The following is a 22,194-nucleotide window of genomic DNA, read 5'->3' on the forward strand; positions in this document are numbered from 1 at the left end:
TCAGAATGTGTTTTTATCTACTGTTAGCTTATTCTTTCATTTTTTAATTCAGTTATTATAATATGTTTTAGAATTTCCTTTTGATAATTTTTTATAGTATTTACCAAAGTCTGTGCCTAATAACTTTAATAACTTGATATCGGGGTGTCTGACAGGCAGTTAGGATGAAGGCATATCACCTTATTTCTGCCAGAAATTGAACTATTTTAAAGCATGGTATCAATCTTTGTGAAAGCTTGTATGTTTTTTGTCTACTGTTACTACTGGAGTGGAGCCTTCTGGGGTCTCAACCTAAAGCTGTGATGTTTACCAAAGACATGTTTTTCTTGGCTGTCCCTGAATTTCCATTTTTTTCCTTGTCTTGTGAGACTGTTGAAAGTTCCACTTACTTTCTCAGCCCCTCAGGGCTGGCTCTTGCTTTTGGAAAAAGCAATTGCTTATAGTGGAAAAATGGCTTCTAAGGCTGGGCTTCATTTCTCCTGTCTTCCTTCTTCTGGAATCTTGACCCCACAAATTCTCACTGCCTTCAGGGCTTGCTGATGCCTTCAAATGGATTTAAAAAATATTTTGTCCCTCTTTTCTAGATGTTTTTAGTGGAAGTTGGACTAATAAAACAGTCTGGTCTGTCACACACAGAACTGTTTTTTTATAGTTTAGAATTCAAAGCTGTTATGTCCCTAACCTGTGGGTGACAGAGCAAGGCTTTTTCCTGTGGCTCAGTAGTTAAGCCTTGACAAGCTTTATGAGCATGAATAATGTGTTGGTGAAGAGCTTGGATGCTGCAGTCACACTAATTAATTTCAGATCATGGCTCTGCCACTGGCTAGCCATAGGATTTGAGGACAAATTACTTCAGTTTCCTCACCTATAAAAAGGTTTAATAGCATGAGTATTGTATGTGAAGTGTATTAGGTGCCGCATTAAGTATTTAATGAAGAATAAATGTTAAAGTATACAGTCCTTAGGCTATTATGGGTTATACTATTTGTGCCAGGTGCTTTAGGAATAAAACTTGCTCCATGTTTCCACAAGGTAGAATCATCACAACTAATGGTTGGGAGTTACAGAGGTCACAGTTAGCTTTCAAAGCAGAAAGAAATTTTTATTTTTTGAAATTTTTTTTGTTTGTATCAAATTAATACATAGGCTAACTTTATAAGTTCAAATATAAGACAAAATGAAAAATAGCAATTCTCTGCCCAACTCCTCTCCAACCCCAGTTCTTAAGAGGCAGCTTCAATATTAAATTCAAGAATTTAATATTTTTGATGCTACTCTAAATTGTATGGTTTCTAAAAATTTCAGTTTTCCGTAGTTTGTTGCTTGTATATGGACATGCATTTGATTTTTTGTATATTGATCTTGTATCCTGCAGACATGCTAAATTTACTTTTCAGTTTTTTTGTAAAATTTTATCAGATTTTCTGCAGTCATGTCATCTGTGAATGAGGATGTTTTAATTATTCCTGTATGTCTTTTATTTATTTATATCACCTCATTACACTGGCTATAACCTCCATACAGTATCAGATAGAAATATTGAGTGAGAACATCCTTGTCCTGTCCTTAATCCTAGGGGGGAAACATTTGGTCTTTTGTCATCGAGTATAATGTTAGCTATAGGTTTTTCACATATACTCTTCATTAGATTGAGTTTTCTTTTATTTCTAGTTTACCAAGAGGTTTTTTTTTTTAAAATCAGGAATGGATGTTGGATTTTGTCAAATGTTTTTTTCTACTTCTATTGATATGATTATGTTTTTTCTTTTAAATTTTGTTCATATAATAAGTCACATTGATTGTTTTCAAATGTTAAAAACTAACTTTGCATAATGAGATAAACTCCATTTGACCAAGATGTATTACATTTTTACATTTTGTTAGATTAGTTTTCTAGTGTTTTGTTTAACATTTTGCATGCGTTCTTATGAAGGATATTGGTCTGTAGTTTTCTTTTAATATCTTTGCCTTATTTTGGTATCAGAGTAATCCTGACCTCATAGCATGAGTTGAGAATTATTTTCTCCTTTTTTATTTTCTAGAAGAGTTTGTGTAGAATTGGAATTATTTCTTCCCTAAACATTTGGTAGAATTCGCAGCAAAGCCATCTGGGCCTTTAGTTTTGTTTGTGGGAAGATATTTAATTACAAATTCAATTTCTGTAATAGATATAGGGCTATTCAGGTTATCTATTTTTTCTTGAGTGAGCTTTGGTAGTTTGTGTCTTTGAAGAATTTGTCTCTTTTATTTTAATTTTCCAATTTAGTGTCATGAAGCTTTTAAAAATAATATTACACTATTAATCTCTTAATATCTATAGAATCTGTAGTAATATCACCTTTTTCATCCTTGATAATTTGTGTCATTTTTTTTCTGATCACTCTGCCTAGAGATTTATCAGTGCTATTGATCTTCTCAAAGAGCTAGCTTTGGGTTTTATTAATTTTTCTCTAATGTTTTTCCTTTTTCTATTTCCCTGGTTTTCACTCTGATCTTAATTATTTTATTTCTTCTACTTATTTGGGGTTAGATAACTCCTTGTTTCTAGTTCCTTAACATAGAAGCTGAGTTCATCAATTTGAGATCATTTTCTATTCTAATGTAGGCATTAAGTGGTATACATTTCTCCCTAAATACTTTTTTTAGTGGCATCTGACATATTGTGGCTGTTGTGGTTTCATTTTTGTTCAGTTCAAAGTTTTTTTAATTTACCTTTTTTTTTTTTTGGGTCTTTTTTTGTGACCGGTAAGGGGATCACAACCCGTGCTGTGGCGTTGCCACACCGCGCTCAGCCAGTGAGTGCACCAGCCATCCCCATATAGGATCCGAACCCGCGGCGGGAGCCCCACTGTGCTCCCAGTGCCGCACTCTCCCGAGTGAGCCACGGGGGTCAGCCCTTTACTTTACCTTTTGATTACTTTTTTGATCCATGAGTTATTTAGAGTTTTCAAATATTTCGGATTTTCCAGATGTACATTTATTACTGATCTCTAATTTAATTCCATTTTAGTCAGCTGAGCATTCTTTGTATGACTTTAATCCTGTTAAATTTATTGAGGCTTGTTTTATGGCCTAGAATATGGTCTACCATGGTAAATGTTCCACATGCATCAATTAGATCAAGTTATTTGATTGTATTGTACAAATCTTTTATACCCTTGCTTATATTTTGTCTTGAAGAGTATTAAAATCTCTGACTACAATTATGAATTTGTCTGTTTCTCCTCGTATTTCTATTAGTTTTTTTTTCATGTGTTTTGAAGATCTGTTATAATGTGCATACACATGTAGGAAGTTTAGATCTTCTTGATTAATTGATGCCTTTATCATCATGAAGTGATAATAATATTATCATCTGGAATCTACTGTCTCTGATAGCTTTCCTTTGGTTAATGTTCTTGTGGTATGCCTTTTTCATCCTTTTACTTTTATTAAGTATTTTTATTTAAGTCTTTATTTCAAGTGCATTTCCTGCATGCAGCATACAGTTGGATCTCCTTTCATCCAATCTGACAAGTTTTGCCTTTTAACTAGATTATGTAAACTATATAGTATAAACTAAGTAATATAAACCATTTTACATAATTAATGTTCTTCTCTGCTAGTTCCACCATCTCTGTCAGTTTTGATTGATTATTTTTTCTCCTCATTATGGGTCATGTTTTCCTGCTTCTTTGCATAAGTGGTAATTTTTCATTGGATGCCAAACATGACAAATTTTAACTTTGCTTCATGCTGGTTATCTTTGTAGTCCTATAAATACTCTTGAAACAAATCACTTGCAACAGTTTGATCCTTTAGGGTATGGCTTTTAAGATTTGTTAAGCAGGTCTGTCAGAGTGTACAGTCTGCCTGTAAATATTCCCACCCCTGAAGCAAACGTTTTCTACATACTCTACTCAACAACTAATGAATTGTGCCTCATTCCAATCTGGCCAGGGGAAACACAGTGTGTTCCAGGTCCTGGGCTCTGACTCAGTTCGTCCTTTCTGTGCTATGGCCTGGACTCTCTCTCAAGCCAGTAAGCCAGGATAATTGTGGGTCTCATCTTGTTGGTTTTCTGTCTTTCATGGGATTAGTGTTCAACATTGCTCAGCGACAAGTGGTACTCCATCTTGGCTGGAAGGAGAAGTCAAATTAGAAGGATTTCTAATCCTCCTTTTTTACGTTTTCAACCATATTAAGTGAACTACTACAGCAGTTTTTGCTTTACTAGATTTGTCTGTTATACACAATTTGAAATCAATATATGAAATGTCTTTTCATTTAGCTTTCTCTGAGGAATCTCCTTGTTACAAAGAAAACATGGATTGGAAGATCATCAGAGATAATTATTTTACATTTTTGAATAACTTACTGAAGTCTCCAAGACTTTCCATATCTAGGTAAGTTTTTAGAATTCAACTTCCAGGTCTTGATTTAACTATCATCTGAAGATAAGCAAAACTTAAGTATAGGATATGTGTTCTTTTAAATTATGAGCCTGATTTAGATATTGACTAAGTGTTTCATATTAGGTGCTCAATAAATATTTGTTTATTAGAATATATGACTCAAGTTTCCATGGATTTTGAAAGGAAATATAAACGATAGTGATAAGATTTTTCTTCAATAGTAGAATGATTAACAATAGATAATACGAAATTAGTGTTTTTTTTTTTTCTTTCTGAAAAATAGTCTCATCTAGTTGCTTAGTGTTTAGACATGGGATCAGTGTCATCAGTGATTTATATTTTGGTAGAGAAGTGATCTTTGGAACTGAATCTGCCAGATTATTTCCTCCACTGCTATTTCAGCACATGTATTGCAATGGAGATTTTTATGTATGTTAATGGATATTGTGTCCAGTTTAAAGACAAACGTTATTGTTTGGGGGGTATATTGGGACAGGATGGGGCAGAAGCTTTGAATCAGAGCAATAGCTCCCAAACTCGAGAATGGATCAAACATATCTCTGAAGTTTGCTAAAAATATGAATGCCTGCACCTTGCTCCATGTTGCTGCAGGCATACTAAATCTTGCCCTGTGTGTACGACCCAGGTTTCTGTATATTTAACAGATTCTCAGGTGGTTCTGGTGCACACCAAAGTTTGAAAATCATTCTGCTACCTCTATCTAGACCTGGGATTTGTCCCTCCTTGGGAAACATTTTAAGCCCAGCTATTAGTGGGCACAGAAGAAAGGACAATGAGATTGACCCCCTGGAGAATCAATCCCTGGTTCATGCCAGATTTATAATTCCTCACTTTCCTGAAAGTCTCAAATATTCAATAGTCTTAGAAAGACAGCAACAAAACTAGTCTATGTATGCTCCAGTGAAATGTTTAATTTTATATTTTTAGGCCCATTGAAATAGTCAGTATCTTTCATAATAGATGCTAGATAATAAGATATTGATTTAATAAGAAAAAAATTGGATACTAAGTACAATTAATATTAATAAAACTGAACTCAAAATGACAAAACCTGATCCATGCCCTATTCATGCCATATAATAGCAATATGAATCTGGCAATTAAAGAAATTTTTTTTGAAAGGTTTCTTTTTCCATAAAATGAAAATATTGATGTGTACCTCAAAAGGCTGTTGTAGGAATAAACTAAGATTGCAGTTGTGAAAGTTCTTTGTAAATTGTAAAGTGATATAAAAATATGTGGCAATATTACTAGTAGTGATGCAACTACCAGTTCAGTTGTTACTTGTGCTACTATTACTATGCCATAACCCTCTCAGTTCTCATTATAAATAAAAATAGTTTTGTATTCTCCTCTACCAATGCACAATTACTTGCCTAGTAGTTGTGCATAGATTTCTGTGCAGGGCTGGATTTAGGCAAGGTTTATATTGAATTCCTAATAGCAGAACTTTCTCTTTCCCAATGGAAATTTTTCCCAGGAAATGTTTCAAAGCAGCCACACACTCTGTCTTACAAATAGCAATGAGCTAAATTCAGCATGTATTTTGTCTTGTTTGTGTACCCAGATCTTAGCTATTAGAGAGGAAAACAACATTCCTGCGTTTGATCTGTCTAGTATCTATGCTATTTCAGAGGGTATGTTGCATAACAGGAGTACAGAGTTAAAGTAGTTAAAAAGTAATTCAACTTTAAGGTGTTAATGGCCGATAATGGTCAAAATCCCTTACCTATAATTATGAACTCTTAAGAAGACTGAAAATGGAAGCTTTTTTTATGGTTAGCATCACAACTCATTCAGCAGACCATTCAGAGGTCTCACTGCGGAAGTGTTAATGTGTTGGTGACCCAGGCTGCCCCAGTCCCCAGTGGGAGGTGCTAATACATATCTGATACCTGTACCATGTTAGCTTTCTGAAGCCTGAACATTCTGAATTCTGAAACACATAGAGCCCCAAGGATTTCAAAGGTGGACTTGTAACTTCTGAGTTAGTAGAAGTTAGTTCTAAAAGTATGGACTTCTATTACAAGAGTGGACTTGTCATAACCTCTGAGTTGGTCTTCTGAGAACTCTTTGTATCTTAAAAGTGAACAGCAGGAGGCAAAGTAATCCATCTAAAATAATGAGTTTCTAATAGTGGGATGTTATAGCATTGTTGAAAAAGCACTGGATTTTCCTTGCAGATCAGGGAATCCCAACAGTTTCCTTAAATCATACAAGCACAGTTTTTTTATGCATCCCACTATTTGAGCTCCCTCTATAGCTCGAGACATTCTGATATGTTATATGGAATTAAATCCTAATGTTCTTCTGGCATAAGCAGCAAACTTATCTTTAACAATCATATACATGAATTCACTGGGGGAAATAATTTAGAATGCATTCTTTTGGATTGTAGGAAACACATTTTAAGCTAAATATGTACAACTGCACTGTAGAATTCTAAAACACTTTCAGATGCTTTCATTAGTTTAAATTCTGTTGGGAAATATATTGCCTAATAAGTGTTTCATTTATGCTTTACTATAAATAAATGGGTATTATCTTGGAAATTTGATAAATAGAATTTATTTTTCTTTCTGATACTGAAACAATTCTATTAATATTGTAGGGCCTTAAATTTCACAAAGCACCTTCTAATGATGGAAAAGAAGTTGCATAGCCTTGAGGATGAACAAATGACGTTTCTTTTATCATTTGTGGGATTTTTGGAGAAATTATTATTGCCTAATCCTTTTGATACATCCAGTGTTCTCCAATTCCATAACCTCCCATCTCTCACCGAGAATATTCTAAATAGAAGTACTTTGTGGATAAATCACGTAAAAAGTTTAGAGAAAGATGCATCTGCTATTGATATTCAGAAACTTTTGGAATTTGGCAAAGAGGAGATTGAAGAAATGCAGACTTTCAAAAGTCACTGGATGCAGAAGAAATCAAGAAATATTTTGAGATTCATGGAATTAATACTTTTCGAAATTACTCCCAAGCTACTAGAATTATGGGTCTATGGCATTTCAAAAGAAGAAAGAGCTAAATTGGGAAATTTGGCTACACTTTTAAATTCTTCTGCTCTGGAAAATGATAAAATTCTTAGTAAAAGCTTTAACTTTTCCCAGTTGTTCCATTCAGATTTGCCTAAATCTCCAGCTATGAATATGGACTTTGTACCTTTAAGTGAAACTATAATAAATAATCTCTATGAATTTGGATTTCTGAAGCAGGAACAAGCCTCAAAAGCTCTAGATATAGTCTATGCTATAAGAAACGCATCTGACCTTTTCTCAGCCCTTTCTGAACCTCAAAAACAAGAAGTTGATAAAATTTTGACCCATGTATACCTACATGTCTTCAAGGACAAGGATTCAGCTTTACTTCTGCAAATTTATTCTTCATTTTACCAATATGTTTATAAATTCTTGAGCATTCAGAATAGAGAGCCTTTACTAACTTTCCTTACACAAATCTCAAAACCCATTTTGGATATCATAAAGCAATTTAATTTTCAAAACATCAGTAAAGCATTTGCATTTTTATCTGAGACAGTAAGGTTTCTTGGGGGAATTTCTGAAATATCTTATTGTCAGCAATTGCTTTCAATTTTTAACTATTTGGAACTTCAAGTCCAATCCCTAATGTCTACAGAGGGCCACGAATTCGAAGTGATCCATGCTACTCTGACAGGCCTCAAACAGCTGCTCGTAGTAGATGAGGATTTTCGCATTTCTTTATTTCAGTATATGAGCCAGCTCTTCAATGGTTCATCAGAAGCCCTGTTGGGTGATGAATGCTTTGTTTTGAATAGTAAATACATCTCTTCTCTGAATTATTCAACTGATGAGAGGTCTTCATTTATTCTTCTATGGGCACAAATTTTTTCAAACCTCTCAGCAAATGTCAGCATATTCAACGAGTTTATGGCCGTTCACTGTACTGTTTCATGGCTTCAAATGTGGACTGAAATCTGGGGAAGCATAGCTCAGATATTTAAGTTTGACACGAATGTCTTCACTCCTCTTCATGTTGGTCTCACTCAGCTTTTGGATGAATTGGAAAATAATGTGAACATTTTTAAAAGCTGCCAGGAAATATTTCCTACCCATCGTGCTGTTAGACTCATATTAAACGTGTTTAAAAATGTAACTCAACCTGTTGACTTCCATAATTGGGATGATTTTCTGTATCTCAGGGATCTTTTAGTAGCACTAGGCAATGCATCAGTTACAGCAAAATCTCTTAACCTGGACCAAGTAGAGAAATCCCTTTTTACCGTGGAAACTGCCCTGCATCAGCTGAAGATATTTCCATTAAACACAAATACAAGCAGAAAGTTTTTATATTCTCTGTTTGAAGTTTTCATTGCATTGAGCAATACCTCAGAATACATAGATAGAAATGTTCATTTGGTAAATCATTTCTCAAATAATCTCACAAATTATGGAGAACAATTTGAAAGTATCATCACTGAGCTAAGAGAAACAATATTATTTCTTAGAAATGTGTCACATGATCCCGCTTTATTATCATGTGTTGATGTTTTCAAGAATGTTACTGAATTTATTTTAGGAGATGAGTTATTGTATATAAATACTTCACAGAGGACATTGCACATTCTGGCCATCTTAAATTCCACGTTTTCCTCTGAGAACACAATTAGCAGACTGAAAGGCTGCATTGCATGGGTGGATGTCATAAACAATCTGTACACAATGTATAACTCAAGTTTCTCACAAGGCCATCTTCAGAGTATTCTGGGGAGTTTCAGGGATAAGGAAAATGAAATGAACTCTACATTGAAAATTATGACTTGGGTGTTAAATATAAAAGGACCTCTTTGTTCGTTGAATGAGTCAAATATACATTGTGTAAATATTTACTTGAAAGACATAACAGACTTTCTAAATATCATACTTAGTACAGTCTTTGAAAAAGAGGTGTCAAAATTTGAGATTTTATTAGCTTTATTAAATGATTCCACAAACCAAGTAAGGATGATTATCAACAACTTAACAAGAGACTTTGATTTTGCATCTCAATCCAACTGGAAACATTTTCCTGAGTTAATTCTAAAATCCATAGAAATGCCAGACGAAATTCCTAACCAGTTTCAAAATATTTGGCTGCATTTAATAGCACTAGGGAAGGAAATTCAGAAACTTGTGAAAGGTATTTTTCCTAACATCCTGGAAAATAATTCCTCTTCTAAAATTGAAGAGTTTTTTAGTATGCTTGCCACCAGTACAAAGGAAAAGGATGTAAGCAATTTAGGCAATTCAATTTATCATTTAGCTAATTACCTTGCTCTCAACTTATCTCGTGATCTCCAAAATTCACCCAAAATAATTCTAGATCAAATAATGAAAGCTGTGGGCCTTGGTATTCAATTGATGAAGGACGCATTCACCTCTTTAATGCCCACAGTTTATCACAATATTCCACAAAATACAGGCCATATCCAAATTTTAAAGAAGGTAACTTCTCTCATGCACACTCTCAGACAGGCAGACATAGACCTTGTAGTAGATCAGCTTGAACAAATTAGTGAAAGCGTAATGGATTTCTTTAAGGATATCAGTGGAGTAGGTACTGGCAAGTTAGGCCTCAACTTGCTTGTTGGCTTGATGGAAAAATTTGTAGACAGCTCACATTCCTGGAATGTGAATCACCTGCTGCAGCTCTCACGCCTGTTGCCTAAAGATGATGTGAATGCTGCGGTGGATATGTACTACGTGCTTCCTCACGCTGTGAGGTTCCTGCAGAGAGCAGTTGATAAAAACATCACGGAGGGCCTCAAGGATGTCTACAACTTCACACTCCTTCATGGCATAAGCATTTCAAAGATCACCAAGGAGGACTTTGCTGTTGTGATAAAAACTCTTTTGGATACAATTGAATTAATATCAGATAAACCAGGTATCATTTCAGAGGCTTTAACTTGTCTTCCTATGGTTTGGTGCTGGAATCATACAACTTCTGGATTCCAGGAGAATTCAAAGTTTGAAGCCTGTGATGTCCACAGGTTCATGTCTTCTTCCTTTTATAGCAAAGTTACCAATATACTTGACCACCTCCACCTGTCTTCACCAGGTAACAATTCAAAATGTTCAAATGAAAGCTTACTAGTGGAAATAACTAGGACAGTGGTCTGTGTAATTCATGAATTAGCGGACTGGAATTCCATTCTTCTAGAGCTGTCTGAAGTCTTCCATGTTAGAACTTCACTTGTGAAAACTGTGCAAGAATTTTGGCATAAGATGCTACCATTTATCCAACTTTCTGGAAGTCAAAGTAATGACAGTATCTCTGAACTTTGTCCTCGTGGTCCTATAAAGCAAGTTGCTTTGCAAATCATAGAAAAACTAAAAAATGTCAATGTTACAAAAATTACATCAGGTGAAAACATTCTTGACAAACTGTCTAGTTTAAACAAGATCCATGACGTTATTGAAGGCACAGAAACATCTGCTCAAAATAATATTTCCTTAAATTTGGAAAGGATATTAAAATCAATTTCTGGGGATTGGAGCCTAGAAAATAGTACTCATCTACTCTCTCCATTCATGAAGCTTGTGAATGCAAATCTTACAGGTGGTTTAGAAGCATTATCAAGTTTTACTAAAAAAAGTGAAGCAACTTACAACTCTGAAGATCAGTGGCTTGATTTTGAACAAACTGTGAAAGACCTAACCCATGACTTTAGTGTCAAGAACCTGTTCTCTGAAATTAACAAAGAAATTCAAAGTGTAAATTTGGTGGCTCTTCAAAACATATCTTTGCAACTTTCTGATTTTCTGGAAATCCTGAATGCATCATCACTGAAGATGTTAGAAATTATTGAAGATTTTCTACTGGTTACAAAAAACTGGCTTTGTGAATATGCAAATGAAGATTACTTCAGAATGATACAAACATTATTTGTTCTTATGACCAATGAGAGTTCAACCGATGATATAGCTTTGTTGACTAAAGATATTACTAGTTTTTTGGGCTATCTAAAAAATATTTCTACAGAAGGCCATTTTGATGTTGCCTTTCTTACTCATTTGCTAAATCGAGAACAGATAACTAATTTCTCAGTTGTTCAGTTGCCTTTTGAAAGCATCCTAATTAATTCAATCAATAAGTTAGCTAGGAATTTTCAAGCAGCAGCCCCAAATTTAAGTGATACTGACCTTCACATAATGAATTTCATTAACCTCACCTTGAATCATATACGATCAGAAAGTGATGGGAAGACAATTTGCCCTCCAAGAAGCATAGTGGATTTCATGAAATCACTTTTGAAAGCAGTCTTCTCCCTTTTACTAAAGGAAAATTCTGAGAACAAAATCTCTCTTCTGCTTAAAGACTTTCACAAAGATGTTATTGCAGAAATGAGGTGAGTCTACTTTTGCTTTGTATGGGACATGCTTTATTTTCTGTAGTATAGATACATAAATAACAGCACTTGTACCTAATACCTTTGAAAGATCTTTGAAGTGAATTTGTCTTAATGAATATTTAATCAAAATATCAAAGTAAAATAATTTTGATTACTGTCATCTAACTAGTAAACATTATAAACCTAGCCTGTAATAATTAATCACATGTTATCCTTTTTACATTTTTATATTATGAAAACAATTATGAAATTCTATTTTATATGGATCAGAAAAATTGGTTTTTATAGATGTATATGCATATATAGCATGCCCATAATTTGAAGTGCTGTATTAACTGTCTAATCACAAATGAGGGGTTTAAATATTTTTGTTCCCATTAATCTATTGTGATGTTTGTATTTGGACCATTAAAATTGATAGTCATATTATCTTTTTTCCTATATATTTTAACATGTCTTTTGAAGCTTATCAATGAAAAGGCTGGAGGAAAATTCCAATTTATTCTATGATGTCAGCATCAGTCAGGGCTCAACCAGTAGACCAGAACCAGTAGACCAAAACCAGAAGGAGGATTTAATCAAAGGAACTGGCTTACACAGTTTTGAGGGCTGGCTAAACAAGTCCAAAATCAGTAGGGCAGGCTGTCAGGAAGTACAGATCACAACAGGCAAGAACACTGTGTGCTGGAGCTGAAGCTTATGGTCCTAAGGTGGCGGTAAGATCCAGGAGGAAGGGAGAGAGGTTGCATACCCAGCTGCTGTCTGGAGTCTCACATCAGGGAAGTCCTAAACCCTCTTTTAAAGCCTTCCAGCTGATTATGTTAGGACTTTAGCCACGTCTGCAAAATCCCTTTACAGCAGCACCTAGATTCGTGTTCATTAGCCAGGAGAAGGTGTATTTATGCTACAAAATGGCCACTGATTTCCGTCTGTCCTCCAACTCTTATGAGGAAATCTCCCCTGTATCCCACACAGACTGGAAAGGGCATTCGGGGCTATTATTCAGCCTAGCCAGGTTGACACATCAGAAAGCCTTCATGGTGTCCCAGTGATTTGCCAGTACTTTTAAAATTAAAAAATTATATAAATATATTTAAAACCTTTTTGGAGATACACCTTTTTTTACATAAAGAATCACTTTGTAGTCATTTCTTTTTTTTTTTTTTTAAAGCAAAAATATGTGGCTTTTTAAGTTGTTAGATTTGAAGAACTGTAATAGGATTATCCATGAAATTCCTCCACTCTTTTCATTATTTGGTAACAAAATATTGTTTCATCTGAAATTATTTTAGCATGTCATCTTTCATCAGTATTAGCTGCCCATGATGCTATTTGAAAACAAATAAAATCACAAAAATTACTATGTATGTTAATCTTTCCACTGTTAATATATTAACATGAAATTAAAGAGTGTGTGTGTGTGTGTATTTTTTTTTTTTTTTTTTTTTTACAGTTTTGTACCAAAAGATAAAATTCTAGAAATTCTGAAACTGGACCAATTTCTTATCTTGATGAAAGAAGACAGATTGATGAGCATTTTCTCAAGTGTAAAGGAGACCATATATCATCTAATCAAAAGCTCATTTATATTAGATGGAGAATTTTATTTTGATGGTCATCGAGGACTGGAGTTCATGGGAGATTTATTCAATGCCCTTCTAAGGGAAACTTCAGTGAAAAATAAGACTGAAAATAACTTGGACTTTCTTACAGTGGTGAGTCAGTTGCTTTTCCCTGTGAATAGTTCTGAAGACCTCTTCAGACTCAACCAAGATCTTAGGTCAGCACTTCACCTTGTGAGAGAAATTTCAACAGAGATGGCAAGTCTTATGGATACTCTTTTAAACTCTCCTTATAAGCACTTCCATACCTTGTATCCTACACTCCAGAAAGTTATCCTTGCTAAACTAACTGATTTGCTTTCCCTTTTAAATAATTTATTCCCTCTGAGAAACAGAGCAACATCACAAATTACTGAGAGATTACTTGGTGTTATTTCAAGAGCCGGTGAAGAAAGTCATGTTCCAGAACCCTTTTTAGAAATGTCTAGGACTCTGAGTATGCTCTTGAGTGACTGTGCTGAACTGAGGAACCTTGCTACGTCAGTGGACTCCACTGTGAAACTTCTTAAGCTAGCCAAGAAAGTTTCAGGGAATGTGGCCACAATTTTAGAAAGTCACTTCATCTCCAATGCCAAGGACACTATGAAATTCTTTGACACTCTCTATTCCATTATACAGCAAAATGTTCAACATCTTGTGAAGGAAATAACTACTTTGAAAAAAGGAGACTATTTTATGTTTGATAAGGCAGATGATTTGTTGATGCCATTTCTTGACTTGGCCTTTGGGATGTTTAGAGTCAAACCTAATATTTCCCAAGAATCTGATATTTTCAATATGTCATCCAGCATACTCTCATATGTGAAACAGTCCAAGGACTTTTCTGATACTTTGGATGAAATTGCTGAATTTTTAACTTCTGTGGAAATCAACTTGGGAGATGTGGAACATCTTGTGGTAACACTTAACAATGGAACTCAGATATTTTCTATGGATTCTGTGAACTTATGGGAAGAAATTCTGGATTGCTTAGTTCCTATAAATAACATCACCAACCAAATGGACTTCTTACACCCTAATCCAATTTCCACTCATAGTTCTCAAGATACAAAATGGGACAGAATTCATGAGCTGATCATTTTTTTGGATAAAATGTTATTACAAAACAGCACAGAAATAGGGACTTACTTGCAAATGGTGAGTGACCTCACCTTAGAAGCTCTTTGGAATAGTGTAAAGAAGGATGATTGGAATGTTTTTAATTTGTTGCTGACATTTGTTCAGCCTCCAAATAACCTTTTGAAAACCATAGAAACAGTTGTAGAGGCCTCCAGTGGAATTAAACGTGACTATGGAGGTGATTTGAATAAAGGTTTATTTTTTGACATGTCTTTGATTCAGAATGTAACTCATCGTGTACTTGAAAAAACAGTCCAGATGGTGTTAAGTAAAATAGTTCTCCTGAAGAAAGGGCTTCTCCCAAGCAACTCTCAGTGGATAAATACTGTAAGAACTTTGTTTCAGTCACTTTTTGAGATTTTTATCGATACAACTGGAATGAAAGTCACATCAGAAAAAGAAGAGAGGACCAAGAAAGAGATAATTGATTTTCCTTTTAGCTTCAAACCATTATCATCTTTTGAGAAACACCTGAGGGGATTATTTGTATTGACTGAATACTGGCAAAAAGTCCTGCTGACAGATCAAAGGTAAAAAAACACCTAATTTACTTCATTTTCTTCCCTGATGCAATAACTGTAAAAAGAACCATGCAGGACTCCATTGAGCCAGAGTAAGTAGTCCTTCTCAACTCCAGCTTTAATTACTTGCTGGGGTTGATCTCAACATGGGTAGACTCAAGTTCAGTCTTTTCACCATTTGACTCATACTTTGGCTTTCAAATATGTCTTGAGTTTATTCTCCATGTTTCCAAGTCAATTATTTTATTTTCTAAAGTGAAAACCTTTTCTTCTATTCTCTTGTCCCAAGACTAGGTACATAAACAATCTTTCTGTTCACATCCTCTGGTGGCCAGGGGCCCTACTATTTGATATGTAAGCAAGAATACAAATCTACTTGCTTCCCAGAGAAAGCTGGGCTTCTGGTTGTAGCTGAGCACAGGAAAGGTGCAGGCAGCTGTGGGCTTCTGTACCCCGTAGATTCAGTGCAACTCCACATGGTTGCTTCCCCGACAACTCTCCCTTCCCTGACTGTTAAGTCAGTGGGAGCCTGTTCTTACTGACTCCAGCTCTGTTAGTTGTTATGCTCTGAAAGTGCTCTGCTGTCTTAGGTCAGAGGACTGTGCCTCTCAGTGTGCAGAGTCCCAGAGATGCTGCTGCCACCTCTGTTCATTCTGTGTGTGACAATATTGTTGGGATGGTCCCTGCCTGTCTCTGCTTTTCTCTCAGTCCCTCATAGAGAACTGGAGGTGCCATCTGACCCTTCATTCATTTGCCAGATACACTAACCTATTTTCTGTTAGTTCTGTTGCTACAGAGCTGCACCTTGAATCCAGTCATTTTTTTATAGCTCAGGAGGGTGTCCCTTAGTTAGCAAACCAGGTGTTCCCCAGAATAAAGAACCATTACTAGCTTCAAATTTGAATTCAGGCTTTCAGAGCTTCCTGCCTCCTTTCCTCATTGCCTCTGATCCCAAACTGTACTGTGTTCAACTTTCATGCTCTACTCTGGATGTTTTTTTGAATTAGGGGTGTTCCTGGCAACCCCTATTCTCAAATAATCTTAGCTTTCATTCCCATTTTTTTCTTAGTTTTAAACCCTTACCATGATTTTCCTTATAGCTTCAAACCATTATCATGTTTTGAGAAATACCTGAGGGAATTATTTATATTGGCTGAATACTGGCAAAAAAGTCCCAGAGAGAAATCAAAGGTAATAAAACACCTAATTCATTTCATTTTTTCCCTTACTCCAGTAAGTATAAAATAGAATCATGCAGGTATTACACTGAACCAGGAAAAGAAGTTTTTCTGAGTTTTTCCAGTTCTCCATAGAGGGAATTTACACCAAGCTTTGTATACCATGATGATGTTACACTCATTAAACATTTACCTTTGCATTTCAAGAGAATGGACAAGACAGGAAGAGAAAGCAAATGTCAGGTTTATTGGCAACAAAATCAATGCCTTGAACTACAGTAGGAGACCTAAAGTTTTCTAGAGGTACAGATGGTGTCAGCATGTGTTTTTCTGGTGTTCCCGTGAAGTAACTATGGTTGAGCAGGGAGGATGGTTCTTACGTGTGTGTGATGACTTGGCCTTCTACACAGTAGAGATGCACTTGGGTTGCCAATTTTTACCCTTTAATGCCATTGTCTATTTTTTTTCCTAAGTGTTGTTGAAATGTGTCAAGTTTTCCAGCAGCCTATGAAGCCCTTGGAGACCATTAAGACGCTGCAGAAAGTGGAGATGATGGTTTTGCAGGTGCTCGTCATCTTTGCAGGTGGGCTGCTTGTGTGAGACGTGCTCCAGAATTGCCCCATGCCCATTTTCAGAGCATGGCTGTCAGGGAGAGATTGCCCCTAAGTTTCTTTGAGAGCAAAGCACAGCCTTCTTGGCCTGGGTGGGTCAAGAAAAGCATCCTGAGGAAATAACTCCTAATCTAAGAATAATAATAATCTAATAGTAATCTTAATAATAATCTTAATAATAATAATAATAATAATAATAATCTAATAATAAATCAGGGAACAGTAGAAGAGTAAGCATGTGGCATCAGATGACCCTAGGGGTGGGAGTCCAGGGCTGGCTGTGGCGGAGCTCCATGCAGGGATACATGGTTAAGGCCTACTCAGGGGACCTCTGCTCCTCTCCTGGTTGGATCAGATCCACCCTTGCTTCCTCATTTTTCTCCCAGTTCCTCCTTTTCTGGGCTCAAATTCATCTCCCCAGCACCCACTGCCATCAGCTGTGACAGCCCAGCCTCCCTGTATGGCCCCTACCACCACATGCTGTTCTGATGGTGAACGTGTGTCTCTTCACCATTGTGAGGAGTGTGCTTATCTATTGATTGTTATAAACCCAGCATATGGGGATCAGAACATAGGAGATGCTAATCAATGTTTGTTGAATGAATGAATGAATGAATGAATGAATGCCAGGAGGCCTCATATGCTTATGTGTCGGTCCATTGGGATTCCTAACCATGCCATGGGTTTATGTGGGAAAGTTGAGCCCTGAGAGACAGCGGATGGGCCATCTGTGCATCCTGGGCCTTTGTGTACTATTGAGCAAACTGTGTGGGCTGGGCAGGGCATTGTGGAGAGAAGAGTGGGGCTTACCAGGGAAGGGCACAGTGGATGCATGCCCAAAGCCCACCATCAGAGGGGAAGGGTCTATACCCGCAGGGTGGATTATAAGGTGGGTTGGGCTGCTGTGGCTGGGAGCCAGGACCTGCATCTACCTGGGAGTGGAAATGAGGAGAAGCGAGCCTAGGCAGAAACCAGTATGTGAGGAGAAGCGAGCCTAGGCAGAAACCAGTATGTGAGGAGAAGCGAGCCTAGGCAGAAACTAGTATGTTTGTCTGAGCAAACTCAGACAAATAAGATAAATTCTGCTACTAAAGTGCTGGGAAGAAGTTAAGACAGGGTGATGTGGGTGGGAGTGAGAGGTAGAGGACAAGGGGAGGACTTGGAGGATGCATCACTGGGTGGGGACATGCCAGGGGAAACTGAGTGATGAGCAGGTGTGTCTGCTGTGTTCACTGTGGTGTCCCCCAGGGTCTAGGAAAGATCATATTGTAGCATTCGGTCAGTACATGTAGAAGGACTGACGGATCTGTGAGTGAGTGCTGGCAGCAGTCTGGGCACATCTCACTGTGTGGGTGAATCTGCACCACCGCTGATGGGGATCAGGCCCATGTGCTGGCTCATGTCTGCAGGGCTGCCTCCCCTGGAAAGGGATGGGCCACTTATGGTTATGTACCATTGTGTCTTGGGAAAGAAGGCCTTATGGTCTCCAGGTCTGCAGGCATAGAGACACACCTGACTCCTGTAGCAAGCGATGTTATAACCTGTGGTGTAATGGAGGGAGCAGGCACTTTGCGATCAGACAGGCCCTGTGCAACGCCTGGCATGAGCTGAGTGACCCAGGGCAGGCTGCTGAGTCTCTGTGAGCCTCCGACAAAGAATGGGGTGACACTTATTTCAAAGCACAGTTGAGAGGATTAAATAAAATGCAGTGAACACAAGTCAGCTCTGCGGGGCACTGCTGGTGGCAGGTGCCCAGCACACACTGGCTCTCCTCCTCAGGCTCCAGGGCGAGTTTAAGATGGGTCTCCCTGCATGCCACTGGGAAACTGCTGCTCAGCTTACACAGAGCGGGTTTATCAGTGAAAATGGGTAATTTAGGGACTAACACAGGATTGGTTCTCATCTGCTCACACACCTCTTTTTTGTGATACAAATGTTTCTTTGAACTCAAGAATTGATTAATCTTTTGGGCTAAGAAGCATAAAACAACAGCAAGGGAGGGACAGAGGGAGGAAGTGAGAAATCCTTGATGTAAATGAAACTCCAACTGTCACATGGGAGTTTTGTGTAGGGTTGTTATTTTTTTAAAGAATATTTTTATTTCCAATTAGAAGGTGTTATGTACATGGGCGATATCGTCGAATGTAAAACGTTATGTATCTAAGTACACATTGGGATGGTCAATACATAATTTCAGTGTATGGAAGCATGTCAGATAAAACTCAGATCAAACATCTTATTGGTTTAGAAAGCTTATCTGGCATATTGAATTCAGCCATGTTTGAAGACATAATTATTTTGACATTTCACAGTCAGCTAGTGTAATGACTTTTAAATGAATTACACATTCATTAATACCCGAATTTATATTTATTTTGCCATTTCTGTATTGCAGCTGCTAACTTAATACAGCATACTTGAAATCACATTAGTAACAGAAAATTAATTTCTAATTTTTATATTTCATTTTAAAGAAACTCAAGCATGACTAACATTTAAATGGCCACCCACTTTCCTTATCAAACTGTCACTCCATTCCATAGATAGGAGGGCAGTGACAGATCCATAAAAAGCATAAGGACAGGCAATAGAGATTAGGGCAGAATGGACCAAAATGGGCAGATGGCTCTTCTGTCACACAAAAGGAACAGCAGTCAGATCTGTAATTATTGTCATTGAAATGAAGCAGGTTTTTGCTACGCTACAGAGGTAAGTTTCCTATCTCCACTTCTCGTGAGGGAAGTTCTCATTTTTCTCTTCCTGATTTAATGCTTTACATATGCCAACGACTGTTGCATGAGGGCCCAAGAGGCTCATGGACCCGGAGCGAACTCAGCAGGCATCTGCTTTAATCTTCTAGTTTCACAGACTGGCAAATTGTGGCCTAAAGAGGGTGAGTGAGTTTTCCAGGGTTTCGGAGTGAAGAAGTCAGAGCCCCTCTCCAGGCGAGGAGACCTATAGGGGTCCAGAGGGCTGCAGGGAGCAGAGTAGAGGGGTCCAGAGAGAGTTGGTAGGCCTGGAAAGCCAGAGCAGGTGTCTGATTGTGTCTTCAGAGCCAAGAACAGGGACCATGGGTGGGAAGGGCTGGAGCCAAGGATTTGAAGAAGCAGTGAGAGGCGGACAAAGAGGGTCCCTGGGAGACTGAGGGGCCAAGGCTGGAGATAGGCACTTGCCAGTGTCGGGACATTTGTCAAGTGTTTTTGAGGTTGTGGCGCTACGTCTGGAATCCTGCTCACAGTGCCAGTTGTAGCACTGTTAATCCTGTTCGTGATGCCAGTTGTCTAGCTACACGACCATGCCAGTTGTCGGGCTCTTTTACCTGCTGGTAATCCTGCATCAACTGGGCCAATTGTTGCACTAGGGCTGGGTCTGGAGCCCACAGACTCCTCAAGCCTGTTCACAGACTGGGTCACAAACCCTTCACATGCCAGGCTGGGTCCCCAGGCCCCTTACATGTAGGTCTATGAGCTAGGTAACCAGCAAAAAGGTCCTTGGAGCCATAGGTTGGAAAGCTTGGCTGCCTGAGGCCGACGCCCACCCACTTCATTGAAGCTCCTTTCTCTCTCTCCTCTCTCTCTCTCTGAAGAACACAATAATAGCAACAAAACTAAACAGATAAATTGGCGTGCATGTGCACTAATTCCACACACACACACACACACACACGCACACGCACACGCACACACACAATTTGTTTACAAAGGATGTTGAACCACACTCAACTGGACCTGAGGCGAGGGCCCTGACCAAATTATTCTATTTTCCCAACAGAGGTGGTGCCTTTTAGGGTGGCCTGCATGACAGTGTCAAGTCTCGGGGCAGATGGGGGCCAGATGCCAGCCGAGCACTGCTTCCCATAACCACATTGTTCCTGACCTAACCTTGCAGAAATACTGGGCATGGTCATTGTCCAGTCCACGTCCTTATTTCACATTGAGGATGCAAAGGGCCGACACAGTTCACCACTTGCCTATCGCCACATATTGTCAGCTTTCTCATGGTGCATTCTCTGCTCTTTTAGTTTGAACAGTATAATGCCTGACCACATTGTTACATCTTCTCCACAGCAGAGGGACCATTTATGCTCAGAGGTAAGTGCTGTAATGTTTATCAGCACTTGACTTCCTTCATTCTACATTTTCCTAAGAGATTACTTAAGAGAGTCATTTTACATTTTCTACAATGAAGAGACCTGTCTTCAAAATTGGTGAAATAAGATTAACAAGAAAAGAAAAACAAGGCAATACCAAGGTGGGATGCTTCTGGAAAGCATGACTTAGGGTACATTGTATATACTCTGCGCTGGATGTGGTTTAAAACCTTTTTTTTTTTAAAGTAATAAACTTTATGTTTTAAATCAGTTTTAGGATTACAGTAAAAGTGAGCAGAGTACAGAGAGTTCCCACAGCCCCCCTCCTCCCTCCCAACAAGCACAGCCTACCCCAAGACCAGTATTGCTCACCTGACTGGGGCATTTGTTACCACTGATTAACCTACATGGACACATTGTTGTCATCTGGAGTTCATAGTTCACATTAGAGCTCACCTTGGTGTTGTACATTCAGTGGTTTGAACAGAGGCATCATTTGTGTATCTGCCGTAGGGAATCATGCAGAAGAGTTTCACTGCCCCAACACCCTCCCTGCTCTGACTATTCATCCCTCCCTTCCCCCAACCCCTGGAAACCACTGATCTTTTTATAGTCTCTGTAGTTTTGTCTTCTGTAGAATGTCATATAATTGGAATCACATAGTATGTAGCCTGTTGAGATTGGCTTCTTTCACTAAGTACTATGTCAAAACTTTTTTGAAATGACTTTTGAGAAACAATGTAATAATTTGAGTCAGAACTAAATTTTTCCCCTAATTGAGAAAATAAATGAAAGATTTTGTTCCTCATAAAAATACATTTTATTTTCTGTAATGATCAAGCATCTAGAAGGCACTAAGCCATGTGCTAGGTGCCCACAGTGACAGGACAGCCGAGGGGAGAGAGCAGCACACGGGAGATCTTGTGCTGACAGGTTTAGGGTGCAGTACAGATTTTGCAGGGGGTGCACTCGGGCCTCTGCATGGCAGGGCAGCGGAAGGGTCATGGTTGGGCTGGGGAGGCGTGTCCTGCACAGATTCTGAAAGGCAGGCAGGTGCAGGTGCAGGAGGGGTAGCAGCAGCACCCTGAGCAAGGTGCTGAGTGCCCAGGGGTGGCAGCTGCGGACAGGCTTTGGGAGCAACGTAGAGCCTTTGTGCAGATTCATGTCACCTACGATCGCTATTGAAGAAGAGCCCTGTGGCTCAGAGTGGAAGGTGGATTGAGTGGTGAGATGGAGACAGGACCTTGCAGGAGCCTG

General features: G+C 38.1%; 1 protein-coding gene across 1 annotated transcript in view; it reads left to right on the forward strand.

The window, feature by feature from the left end:
• ABCA13 (ATP binding cassette subfamily A member 13) overlaps positions 1–22,194 on the forward strand; it is a 446,769-nt gene that overhangs the window by 72,887 nt on the left and 351,688 nt on the right. The window contains exons 16-19 of the mRNA XM_063086601.1: positions 4,271–4,385; positions 7,027–11,793; positions 13,250–15,067; positions 16,710–16,819. Of these exons, the coding sequence (XP_062942671.1) occupies positions 4,271–4,385; positions 7,027–11,793; positions 13,250–15,067; positions 16,710–16,819 (6,810 nt within the window). The remainder of the gene's footprint in view (positions 1–4,270; positions 4,386–7,026; positions 11,794–13,249; positions 15,068–16,709; positions 16,820–22,194) is intronic.

The sequence above is a fragment of the Cynocephalus volans genome, chromosome 2 (genome assembly GCF_027409185.1).
Source record: "Cynocephalus volans isolate mCynVol1 chromosome 2, mCynVol1.pri, whole genome shotgun sequence".
Lineage (NCBI taxonomy): Eukaryota > Metazoa > Chordata > Mammalia > Dermoptera > Cynocephalidae > Cynocephalus > Cynocephalus volans.